Below are 12,109 nucleotides of genomic sequence, written 5' to 3' on the forward strand. Positions count from 1 at the left end.
TTACAAAAATCAAAGGTTTATCTGCTGTAGTTGGCAATTCATTTCATGCTCAGCTTGGGACAGGATGCTCTCAATTGTAGTCTAATTTTGCCCAATTTCAGAGTGTGTAAAAGAATGACAAAAACCTGAGGCAAGCATCTCTAATGCAGCCGGCAGCATTAGGGTGCATGGTGGGGTTTAACAGTGAAGTAACCTCGCAAAGTATCCTTAAAATGAATATGAATATTGTATCCTTGACCACATTTAGACACCAGGACATGTTGTCATGCATGATATGATAAAAGACTAGAGATTGAGCTTCTTGATCTTCTTATTCCGTTCAGCTATTCTGTGCCTTCTTTTATGAAATAGTAATACCACAAGTTACCATGTGAATTCATGTGTTCTTGCAGCAGCATCTTAGACATTATGAATATGAATGTCTTAATGTGTTTCTTAAAGAATTATGGCCCCTAAATACCTAATTACTGCTAAACTGTATGAAAGTATTTAATATTCTCATTTGTTCAGTCTGTCATTTAGTTAAGGTTACTGCTTTTACAGTTATATTGTACACACACACATATCTATATATATATATATACATATATATATATATATATATAGTATAGATTTTTGAAATTCTAAATAAATGTTTAATACTTGTTTTTAACTGTTTTCTTTGAGTCAGAGCCGACTAGAAGTGAACAACAGACTGATGTAGTTTATCAATCATAGATTATATAATCTCATAATGATATGTTGATTGTCAGCATTTCATGTCTGATTAAATGTTTAGAATTTATCAATAAACTTAAATCTGTTCGGTAGCAGCGTTGACGTAGAGGTTCCGGAACTAAACAGGGGGAGGTTAATAGTAGATGCACCCTTTTGTGGACGCCGCTAACTGCGCATGCGTAAATTGATCATAACACCGAATGAAGAGGGGTGACATGAGGATATTTAAATAAAACAATGCCTTATCGAGTAAGAGAGGTCTTTATTTAACAAAAATACTGACAAATGCGTTCATTTGTTTCCATGGTCATAGTTATTTTTTTGCCACGGTGTATTATTGTGACTAACGGAAGGTTACAATAACAATAGCTAGCATGCTAACGGATAGCTAACACACAGTTTATTAGGCATTTAATAACTAAACCTGCTGTGTTTAGGTTAGCTTCGTCAGCCAAAAGTTAGGAAACATTAACGCTATACGTATGGTGACAACATATCTATTTGTTTTTTAATATATACGAATTGTTTCCGTGTTTCAGGCGCGCGGTGGCTTCAGTTTAATCTCAGTGTGACAGCTCGGCGAGGGATCAGAGAATGGACGTTACCGTGTCAGCCTCCGGTGGGCCAGCAGAGGACATGGAGGGGATCTGCGTAATGCCCGATTTGAGCGTCATCAAGACCGAGCAGTCGATGGGCGCGAGCCCAGATGACACGGGCCCCCAAAATGTGGCCATGGGCATCAAGTTCATCCTGCCCAACCGCTTCGACATGAACGTTTGCTCGAGATTTGTCAAGTCGCTCAACGAGGAGGACAGCAAGAACATCCAGGACCAGGTCAACTCCGACCTGGAGGTGGCTTCTGTGTTATTCAAAGGTAGGAAACCCTTTTGGTGATCTTGTGACCATGTCTGACTTCAGTGAGCTCACTTGCCTCAATATGTTTTCCTCTCCTCCTTTCAGCTGAGTGCAACATCCAGACGTCCCCCTCCCCGGGTATACAGGTGCGCCACGTGTACACGCCATCCACCACCAAGCATTTCTCCCCCATCAAACAGTCCACCACGCTCACTAATAAACACCGCGGCAATGAGGTTTCATCAACGCCTCTTTTGGTGCATTGTAAGTACCAAAGTCGTTTTTTTTAACTTGTTTCCAACACGAAGTAAGTCCAAAAATGTGAATCATCACCTGCATGTTTTCCCTCTCAGCTTTGTCCATTCATCAGCTTGCAGCCCAGGGGGAAATGGTGTTTCTGGCCAGCAGGATTGAACAAGGTAGGTAAACCCATCTGGGTCAAGTTCCTACTAGTCATGCAGTGGTGAAAAGATCTGAAACACAACCCACTATCACTGGTGTTAATAGCTGCAGCTAATTCTTATGTTCATTAAAGATGAATCAGAAAAATAGTGAAAAGTGGCCACTGCAAGAGTTAACGATCATATCAGACAACAGTACATCAGAAAACATTCTTATTGAAGAAGCAGGAATCTTCATAGCATTTTAGTGTCGAACAGACGCACTCCTGCAAAGGATTGTGGGTATGGAGATGCAGTAATCGTGTCGCTTTTCGTGTATCATTTTAACAGAGACTGTAATCAACCTCCAAGATGAGGAAGGCTTCACCCCGCTGATGTGGGCAGCCGCACACGGACAAATCGCCGTCGTCGAGTTTCTCCTCCAAAACGTACGGAAAGCCCGACGCGTCGTTCAGATCTCACAGCTTTATTAATATTCCATCACGTCCCCTTGTATTTATTTGCTGGTCGTCTCTCTTTGCCGTAGGGCGCTGACCCGAACCTCCTGGCCAAAGGGAGGGAGAGCGCTTTGTCCTTGGCCTGCAGTAAGGGATACACCGACATTGTGAAGATGCTCATCGACTGCGGCGTCGACGTCAATGAATACGACTGGGTGAGAATGCCGAGCTTAACAAAAACAAAAAGCGATGAGGTTATGTTATGAGGGAGAGTGCTGCGGGGTTTAATGCCATCTAATGAAGCCCTTTGTGTGTTTTGACGATCCTTCATGTGGCTTTCAGAACGGAGGAGCCCCTCTGCTCTACGCCGTCCATGGGAACCATGTGCGCTGTGTGGAAATCTTGTTGGGTGAGAACGAATGCGTTGTTGAAAGTAACACCTGTGGTCGCAAACGTAAATCTTCAGTGTGTTTCGTTAACTTTAAACACGTGCAATAATAAAGCCTGGCGTCTGTTTGCGTGTCTTCCAGAGAGTGGCGCCGATCCGACCATCGAGTCAGATTCTGGATTCAATGCGATGGACATGGCCGTAGCTATGGGTCACAGGAATGGTAAATTAAGCAGATAGTCTGAGCCTAAGTTGAATGGGTGTAAAACATGGAGGCAACATTCATTGCAGCATACGAGTGAATTGAAGCTGACGTATCAACAAGACTCCGGACTGCTAAACTCTCTCTCTCTCTCTCTCAGTTCAACAGGTGATGGAGGCACACCTGCTGAAGCTACTGATGGGAATCAGAGAGTGAACTGCGACACTAGTGACGGCGCTGGACAATCATGTAGCGCGGCCGGGCCGTGGGCCGGCACCAATGCTCTGTTCCCACTGCGTGACGTTTGGGCAGCGCTGCATCACGTCAACGTGATTCTGTTGGCGTGAAGGTCTGTGCGGTGAACCCACTTTCTAACCGTTTTACTTTGCTTTCTCTTTCCACGTTGAATGTGGAGTAGCGAATCTGATCCAGATACACAGATTTGTAAAGACAAAAAAAAAAAATGTGCCATTGTTCTTTGTTACAACCCAGCATGCACTGCTCTCCGACTGTAGTATGCTGCATAACGTGGAGTGCAGTGTAGGATTGATTTTGCGTTACAGCATGGACGTGTTGTTTGGAGTCTTTTAATATTCTACATGTTCCAGTGTTTTCCGTTGTTTTTGTAAACTAACTTATTAGCCATAAAAAGAAACCATTTTTAAAAGAACGTCATATGTCTGGTGTTCGTAGTGAGCTCGTTCTGCTCTCACGGCTCAGTGGGTGGATTGAAAATAGGTTTTTACAGAATCTGCTTTTATGTTCTGTCCATCCTGAAGGTCTTTGTTTGTACCCACGTTATTTATTTGAAAACTGTAGTCAGTGTTGTAATGTGACTAAAGTATACTGATGTGAAGTCCGTTTGGTTTCTGTGTGTTGTGATACTAATGTCCACCGACATGTTGTGCTTTTCTGAAATAACCTCACACCTCATTAAAACATCCAACAGGGCTCGTGTGTGTGTGTGTGTGTGTGTGTGTGTGTGTGTGTGTGTGTGTGTGTGTGTGTGTGTGTGTGTGTGTGTGTGTGTGTGTGTGTGTGTGTGTGTGTGTGTGTGTGTGTGTGTGTGTGTGTGTGCGTGCACACCAGTCATAGGTGGTGTATCGACAAATACCTTGTACTGACCACCATGAAAGGTCAAACCACTGTTTAGTCACTGATATGAATCTGTTATTTAATTAAAAGATCTTTTAAAACTGTAAACGGAGTCAGTCGTGAGGAGAAAACACACTTCTGTAGCTGATGAGTGCTGTACATGGAGGCAGAGTCTGTATCACTGAACATAAAGCTATGAGAATACACAGTTATGAGATAAGACTCCAATAAGATGCTGATTCTTGCACGGCTAAAAATGTATTTGTCACAATTTTGTTAATCTGTCTTTATAAGTCAGAAATCCTTCAGTGATGTAATTCAAACAATGAGGTTTTCCAGTGACCTGCTCCTTTAACTTAATGTAAACACTTATGGATGCTGACCAATTTACAGAAGAGCAACAACATTTTTGTCAGCAGTGGAAATTGTACTCGAGGAGGAAAAAAAACAAAACAGAAATTGCAGCTCTTTCTTTTGACAGTAGCAAAGGTTTATTCTGGATACGGTGGTTTGAGCGAGGCCACGAAGAATTAAGGTTCAGTAACATGGAAGACGTATAGCGGGAGCCTTGAACACCACATTTCACACACAATCTCTCACTAACTGGACGCACGGAGCACAACAAGCACGTGGAGAGTCTGGTGGAACAGAAGAAACGAGTACGAAAGATACCGTCCGCTTCGATACCGCTTCCCCAGGTTTTCAATACTTCAGAGTAATAATCTAGAAAACGACTCAAACATAATTCATAAGAGTGGGCGAGTACTTTGTTCAGGTGTTGCACATTTTTGGAGAATGCTCACAGTCAAAAGTTGACAGAATATTCGTCTTCTCGGGTACTTTAACGATTCGCTCTCCACCTCTCGAAACAGACAGAACAACATCTTGGGCCTCACATGGTCCTGTCGGGGGTTTTGACACTTCAGGGAGTCCCGTTTCCTCTAGTTAGCCTCATCCTTGGACGCTTCGTCAAAATTCTCCACCAGATCTGAAACAAGAAAAGATTCGGCGCTGAACCGATTGATTCGGGGGGAGAGAGAGGGGCGTGTCCACCTGCACAAATCACTCTCGGAGGGGCCCGGAGCACAACTCAGGAAAAGCGTGTTTATCTGAAACGCAATACTCGCTGCGGCGCAATCCAAACGATTTGCTCATCTTTCCTCCACTCCCACATGGGCTGCAATGTGCGGGACAGATGGGACCCTTCCTCAAACTACTGAGAGCAGCTGTGAAAATGATGGGGGGGGGGGGGCGAAGCATCGGACGGTCGTCTTCAATTACTCCCGTGAAATGTGAGAAGTCTGCCTTTCAAAGTCTCGGGTCGAGGGGTTAAAATGGAAACAATTCAAAAAGGTCTGAGTGAACATGTTCCTTCAGAGGGAGAACAAAAAGGAAACTTAACTCCAATAACAACATGATGGCGATGGCTGTTAACCCCTGAGCCACCGGGCCGCTCCCACTGCTCAATACATGTGTAAGCGTTTGTTACATTTGGGGGAGAGAGAGAGAGAGACGGACGTCCTGGGAAACGCTGAGGTTGGCGTAATGGCAACCTCATGTGTTGAGGCCTATTCTCCTCACAAAGAAAAGCAAACTGGATCTTAAGATCTTATAAACATGAGATTTAAATACAAAGCCCTGCATTGCACCATCACTCTAAAGTCACTGATGAATCCCTTCATGTGCCCCCCCCCCCCCCACTCTCACAAGGCAAAAGAAAACAAACCTGCCATGGATATTTAACGGAGGGAAAGACATCGTCCCACAATGGACACGTGTGAAGAAGCATTTCCAAATAAGGGCCTCTGTCCAGCGTCTCTTTTCAATTGTTCCCAATGAGAGGAGAGCGCTGCGCCAAGAGGCTCGCTTTTGGTTTGTCAAATTGAAAAAACGCTGAACTTCTCAGAAAAGCGCTGCTGACGTCACCGTAGGAGTTATGGAGGAGAAGCTCGTTTTGGGCCGTGTTGGTCCATCCTGAGCCAGATCGGCAAAAGCTGTCAGATTAAGAATTGACAAACTATGGAGGGGAAGCATCCTCTGTCTGGTGCTAATGATGAAAAACGATGTAAGACAAAAGGGATAATGGCCCGAATACATAATAAAAACCTACGGAGCGATTCCAGTCTGTCATACAGCCACGGTTAGAGTTGCGATACGTCGTCAAAGGAACATTAAAAAGAGCCTGGAGTGCTTTTCTGCCAGAAGAAGCAGCAATGTGAGCACAGACTAAGCCTGCAGAGGAGTAATCTTCCATTTTGAATGGTGGAACAAACGATTGTGCACGCAACGCAAAAAAAATGTAAGACATTTAAAGCACTCACCTGGAACGTCATCATCTTCGTCTTCTTCTTCTACTGTTGCGATTGGCGCTTTTCCATCTGCAGCTGCGAGAAGAGGAAAAACGATCGATGAGAAGTTTAAAAAACGGGGAAAACAATAAAGGCTCATCTCTTGAAACAAGGAAAACACAGCTCTGAATGACGACTTCGTCCGGCCAGCCGTGGAGCGGCGGGTTACCGACCCTGTTTGGGCAAAGCCTCGGCGAGTCTCCGGAGGCTCGTCAGGCTGTCGGCGCCCAGCTGGTTCAGGATACCCGGCAGCATCTCGGTCAGCTGCTTGGTCTCGGCGTGGCCGGTGATGGTGAAGGTGTTGGCTGCGAGGGAGGCCTGCACTTTGGGATTGTTGAAGTGGATGACTGTTCCCTGATTTGTAAACATGTTAACCTGTAAGAGAACAACGTTGTATGCTGTTAACAAGCAGCGCTGGATCAGATTCACCTGTAATCACAGCGGGGGGGGGTTCTTCCTACCTCCTCAATACCGGAGATGTTGTTGACGCCGAGCTTCTTTAAGGAGAACTGCAGCTTCTTGTCGTCGGCGGTGGCCGTTCTGTGCACAACCTTCTTCTTTCTGCGAGCGCTGCCCTACGGACACATCCAGGCAAACATCTGCGTAAACCTTCCGGCTCTTCACGATCTGTTCATGCACCATCCCTCTGTATCGTGCTCAGAGCTTAGCATGTATTTAGCAGCAGTGCCTGAGCAGGTCTTAAAGCATTAGGGAACAGCAGAGACGACGGGGCGTGTTGCAGAAAATAAAGGGCGTCACGCAACCTGTGAGAACGCGTCCGGTTGGTCACTTACCTTCCCGCCGATGCGGACTTGTGCCTGTAGCTTAGCAAGTTTTTCTTGATTCATAATTGATTCTTTCATCTGGGGGGGAAAAAAAAAGAAAGCACATCATATAACATGTATCTTAGTGTATCTTTATACTGACAGCATGAGCATGACAACAGTTTGACAAACTCTTCACACATATTTTGGATATTTGAAAACCACGATATTGTATAGCTCACAAACATCACAATAGCAATAATTGAAACTGCTAAAATTAACACAAAAATAACAAGTTAGTGGTGATTCAATAAACTTCACAAAGCACATCTGTACCAAAACAAACTACAACTCTTAGTTTTCTGACATCAGGTAACAAACTGACTTTAGTGCATTTAGGTGTGATCTGGTGGGAAGACAAAAAAAATATATTCCTCAAAGGTATGGTGTGTAACGGATCAGGTGAATGATTCATGGCCTTTATCATAACTGTGTATCTGATCATTATGGGGAAAAACAAACAAAGCTGAAATGTGACATCCTCTGCAATAAGTGGTTGTTTTCATCCCTCATTGAGGCGCTTCTGCGGCCAATCACAACCCCAGCAGCCACTCCGGTGTTGCAATAAATTATTGCCCAATGCAGATAGCGTGACAACACCTTTAATACAAAAGAAGTGACACTTTCCCTATTGGAGTATTTAGTCATGCACACTTAAAAAGAGCATCATCTCATCACCACAGTGCTGCATGTGCACATGTGACATTGACATATTCCTGTATAATGCACCGGTGTTTACCAGCCATGTTAAACATATATCTGCATCTTTCTTTCTTAGCTTCTGATAGCTAACGGCTCCTCGTCTATGTTGTCTGTATTGTGGGACAACAACACGAAGACAGCCACATAACAAAATAATGCGGCGGGCCAAACAAAGTAGGGCCACGAGTGACGTCAGGGGGGGGGGGTGTGTTTAAAGCTAACGTTGGCGGACTAATTAAATCAACCGTTGTGCAGAAACAAGGTGTGGTTTAGCTTTTTGTGCAAGAACTTGTTAAGCTAACTTTAGCTAGCCTCTTAAGCTAACTGGGAGCTAGTGGCACACAGCGTCGGCAACGTTAGCGTCAAACCGCGGCAGATATTCCGCCATCTAGTCAGAAAAGGCTTTCGTTTACCTCTTGCCGTCGGATCGGGGCAAAACAGTGGTGGGAAGAAGGTATTTAAAGCTCCTCACTGACCTGTAAACTAACAGCAGACACATGCGCGGAGCAAGATGGAAGCGAGAGAGGAGGGAGGAAGTGACGTAGGGAGAAAAGCGCAGTATAGTGTCAAGGGGTTTTCTTACCCTGAGTTTAGCTTTGCAGGCAACACTTGAAACGGTCCTTATCAATACAATTAGGACAGTTTGGACTTTGGGCTGCCCCCAGATTAAAAAGACATGCACTGTTTGTAATTTTCATCTGTATTTGCAACAAAGAAAGTGTTACAGTATGATGAAATCAACATGCTTTTTGTCTTTTTTTTAACATCATACATAAATAATGAGCTATTACAGCCATTATGCACACTTGTAATGGCAAAAAAAAAGTGTTAATTTAATCAGTCTGATCAGACAACTAACTCTCCAATAATGCTACTTAATTAATTACTTTAGTCAGATTGTCCATCTCCAAGAGTGGAAGGCTTTATAACAGATTATTTAGGTCGCACTAAATGAGAAAATAGCATACATGTATGTAATGGCTAGTAGGCTACTTGATGAGGGATTAAAACAATTAAGGCTCAGCCCCTGCTGTCTGGCTATTAAGACTTGTGTTGGACATGCCAGCTCCCATGTGTGCAAAGATGGCCTGAAAAGTGAACTAACCGCTTACAAGACTTGTTGTTTGTGTATTTTCAGGGCTTCTGTTATCGGGTCAAGAACAAAGATGAGAGATTACGATCCAGTGCAAACTCACAAGATCCCCCGTTCTCCTCAGGATTATTTGCAACCTGCAGAATTCTAGGAGGGGCGGTCATTGAAGGAGAATTACCTCAAGTAACCTCCATGCAGGACTGCAATAAAGCTTGTGAGGAGAATACCGAGTAAAACAATGTGTGTCCTGCCCATTTGGAGCAATATTTGACACCTTGATCACTTCCTTGATCACTTCACTCACTCAGAGGTCTTCTTGGCTGTGGATGGTACGAATGGCGGGATGGTTATCAGAGCATCAGCAAGTTTTAGCTCCAACCTTTATTCTGAGGATGACATTTAAAAGAGAATGGTGCAAAGGGCTCTGGAATAAACTCCACTCTTTGTCGAAAAGGAATTTTCTGGCCAACACATTTGCATATTTTGATGCAGTGTTGGCATGGGGCCTGTTTTTGCATGATAAAGTAGAGACAGTTGATTGGTGATTAGAAGGAGGATCATATTTTATATTCAATTATTGTAAATAATCAGAAATTTTAATCTAAATTCGACAATATACATAAAGAGAGAGAGAGCTCTTTAATTTGAGTATATCATTACAGACACACAATGTTTCATGATGACGATTAACTCTAGAATTAATACAGTAAATGATCTTCTCTCTCTCTCTCTCCATTAACTGCATAAGCACACAAAGGCAAAGTTTCTTCATTGTACCCAAATGTGCTCACAGCAGCGCTCTTCGTCCCGTCACCTGTACGCTACAGGACCCTTTTAAAACCTCGTTCAAGCTCAACAGTTTGCTGCGGTGCAATAAGTAAGAGTGAGTGTGTGCTGGTCCTGTTGGGTCACTGGGGGGGGGGGGGGGGATGATATCATTGTGCCGTCTCTTTGAATTCAAAGGGATATTTCACCTCAGATCAGCATTACTCCACCAGATCCCGAACTGTGTGCGTTTGTCTTGTGACTGCATTGCATTCTGGTCTATTGAGGGTGCTGTTAAACTATATTGTGTGTGTGTGTGTGTGTGTGTGTGTGTGTGTGTGTGTGTGTGTGTGTGTGTGTGTGTGTGTGTGTGTGTGTGTGTGTGTGTGTGTGTCTCTGAAGCTTTCTGTCTGTAGATGTTGAACATTATAACACAAAATGAGTCTAAAGTGAAACATTTCCCTCTTTGATTCTGAAGGACCGTCACCTATCTTTATCTTTATCACAACTTCAAGATCCTTTTACATAGAGCTGTTTAATTATTATAATGGCACACACTCATATCTTATCTTTCAAAAATATGTGTGTAAAGAACAAACAAATATAATGAATACATTCCCACAATGATTAAAAGCCATATTCATGACAATAAGGATCAGATTGTTTTACTGATTTGTTTGGGACTTAGTTTAAATATTTTTTGCATATATATTTGCAGCACCTATTATACTCAACCTTTCACCATAAGACACTGAAACGTATCCAAACAATACATGAATGAATAAGCATAGATACTAATACTCACATTTATAAATGTGGAGTAACAACATTTAGTTCATTTTTCCTGTCGTGCACCCCCATGAGCTGAGGTTCAGTTTCTAGAACTTCATGAAAACATGTCTCATGTTAATTCAATGTAAAAGTATAAAGTAGTAATCCATGCACCAGAAATAATGTCGACTTCTTCTTTACTTATTACTATAATGTTTTGTTTTTACTGTATTTTTTTGTATCTTTATTATTCGGATTATTGTTATTACTCATCAATCTGTGGTACAAGAATTCTCTTCTGGGTTAATACAGTTCTATCTCATCTCATCTCATCTCATCTTGAAGGAGCGATGGAACCATCACTGTCAACAAGCATCAACAAGTTTGGTGTCCGCAAAAAACGAAGTTCTTTTTTCTTACATGTAATTCCGGGTGATACGGTCTCTCTGTCGGGCTGCACTGCTCTTCTCTGCGGTCCACCTCCCGCTCGGTGTCTCGCACTTTGTCTCGCCTCTTGCTGCATGTGATGCGCATTTAATCACACGGCTCGCGGACCCCTCGCGGACCCCTCGCGGACCCCTCTCAGACGGTGACACCGCGGGGTTGTCAGGCATGCAGGCGGGTCGCGGATCGCGTTTAACCAGCTAAGTGCTTTCTCGGTCCTGTCGTGGCACAGGAACACCCTCGGATCGCAGAGGGGGAATTCAGAAACACGTTAGAGGCGGTTTAGCACACATGCGAGGGCTGCTGCTGGAAGTGTCGGCTCACGAGGAGAAAGACATACTCGCCTAATTCATTCTTTTGATGCTGACTTTTATTTATGCTGAGAGTGTCGGTCAATGCATAGCTCTTTCTTTGGAGGCTGACTTCACTTTATTAAATAGAAAAACTCGTACTTCTGCCTCTGAACGGTTTCTAATAAGTAAACTATAACTTCTGGTATAAAACTAACTTTTTGGATGTACAAATGCTCGAGAGCCATTCGCCATATATCGCTCGTGCATGCTGGTTTCAAATAAAACTCTGAGGAATAACACAGGGAGAACTAAAGCAGGCTTGAATGGGACTATTTAACGTCCATGAAGCTTTTGAAAAAACTTGTTTTCAATTAATTTAAATATTTTAGTCTTGGAGAACAACACATCTTAAATCACTTTATGGATTACACAGGTTATGCTTATTGATTATTAAAGTAAAATCAATGAGGTGAAATTGATCAGACAAAACTATTCAATTAAAACAGTCTTTTTGCAAAAAATCCCTCTATGAACAGCACTGATTCATTCCCTTTACTTTAAATACAAAACTATTCATTTAATTATTAATCAACTTGCATGTGTGTCTGTTGATCAAATGATATTTTGTATATAGATGAAAAAATAATAATCAATATAGTATATTGTGTTTATATGGATAATATCAAACTGAAGTGGTGCATGAATAAAAAGAATACAGCCTTAAACCGGTTATAATAAAAGCAAATAATCAGTGTAAACAGAAATTACAGTGAA

General features: G+C 42.9%; 2 protein-coding genes across 3 annotated transcripts; one reads left to right on the forward strand and one right to left on the reverse strand.

The window, feature by feature from the left end:
- Positions 1 to 879: 879 nt before the first annotated feature.
- Positions 880 to 3,951, forward strand: ankra2 (ankyrin repeat, family A (RFXANK-like), 2). Its single transcript, XM_068706556.1, has 9 exons — positions 880 to 966; positions 1,257 to 1,591; positions 1,678 to 1,836; positions 1,926 to 1,991; positions 2,304 to 2,401; positions 2,500 to 2,625; positions 2,753 to 2,819; positions 2,941 to 3,021; positions 3,161 to 3,951. Exons 2-9 carry the CDS (start codon positions 1,312 to 1,314, stop codon positions 3,214 to 3,216), a joined length of 933 nt encoding a protein of 310 aa, XP_068562657.1. The 5' UTR covers positions 880 to 966; positions 1,257 to 1,311; the 3' UTR covers positions 3,217 to 3,951.
- Positions 3,952 to 4,563: 612 nt separating this feature from the next.
- btf3 (basic transcription factor 3) lies at positions 4,564 to 8,500 on the reverse strand. 2 transcript variants are annotated; one of them, XM_068706557.1, is made up of 6 exons: positions 8,446 to 8,500; positions 7,238 to 7,306; positions 6,905 to 7,018; positions 6,617 to 6,818; positions 6,417 to 6,479; positions 4,564 to 5,083 (listed from the first exon to the last, which is right to left on the reverse strand). In XM_068706557.1, exons 2-6 carry the CDS (start codon positions 7,304 to 7,306, stop codon positions 5,037 to 5,039), a joined length of 495 nt encoding a protein of 164 aa, XP_068562658.1. In that variant the 5' UTR covers positions 8,446 to 8,500; the 3' UTR covers positions 4,564 to 5,036. The 2 variants fall into 2 exon arrangements, with proteins under 2 accessions (XP_068562658.1, XP_068562659.1); XM_068706558.1 differs by having other exon boundaries at positions 8,383 to 8,489.
- Between the last annotated feature and the right edge of the window lie 3,609 nt (positions 8,501 to 12,109).

Source organism: Cebidichthys violaceus, unplaced genomic scaffold (assembly GCF_023349555.1).
Source record: "Cebidichthys violaceus isolate CVI_PGR_0920_01 unplaced genomic scaffold, fCebVio1.0.p SCAF_12, whole genome shotgun sequence".
In the NCBI taxonomy this organism is placed as follows: Eukaryota; Metazoa; Chordata; class Actinopteri; order Perciformes; family Stichaeidae; genus Cebidichthys; species Cebidichthys violaceus.

Excerpts from the sequence above, each read along its gene's own strand:
- ankra2 (XM_068706556.1), top strand. The coding sequence starts at position 1,312 with ATGGACGTTACCGTGTCAGCCTCCGGTGGGCCAGCAGAGGACATGGAG. Across the intron at positions 2,402-2,499 it reads TCGAGTTTCTCCTCCAAAAC|GGCGCTGACCCGAACCTCCT; the intron begins GTACGGAAAGCC and ends TCTTTGCCGTAG. Across the intron at positions 3,022-3,160 it reads AGCTATGGGTCACAGGAATG|TTCAACAGGTGATGGAGGCA; the intron begins GTAAATTAAGCA and ends TCTCTCTCTCAG.
- btf3 (XM_068706557.1), bottom strand. The coding sequence starts at position 7,306 with ATGAAAGAATCAATTATGAATCAAGAAAAACTTGCTAAGCTACAGGCA. Across the intron at positions 7,019-7,237 it reads AAGTCCGCATCGGCGGGAAG|GGCAGCGCTCGCAGAAAGAA; the intron begins GTAAGTGACCAA and ends ATGTGTCCGTAG. Across the intron at positions 6,480-6,616 it reads CGAGGCTTTGCCCAAACAGG|CTGCAGATGGAAAAGCGCCA; the intron begins GTCGGTAACCCG and ends CTCTTCTCGCAG.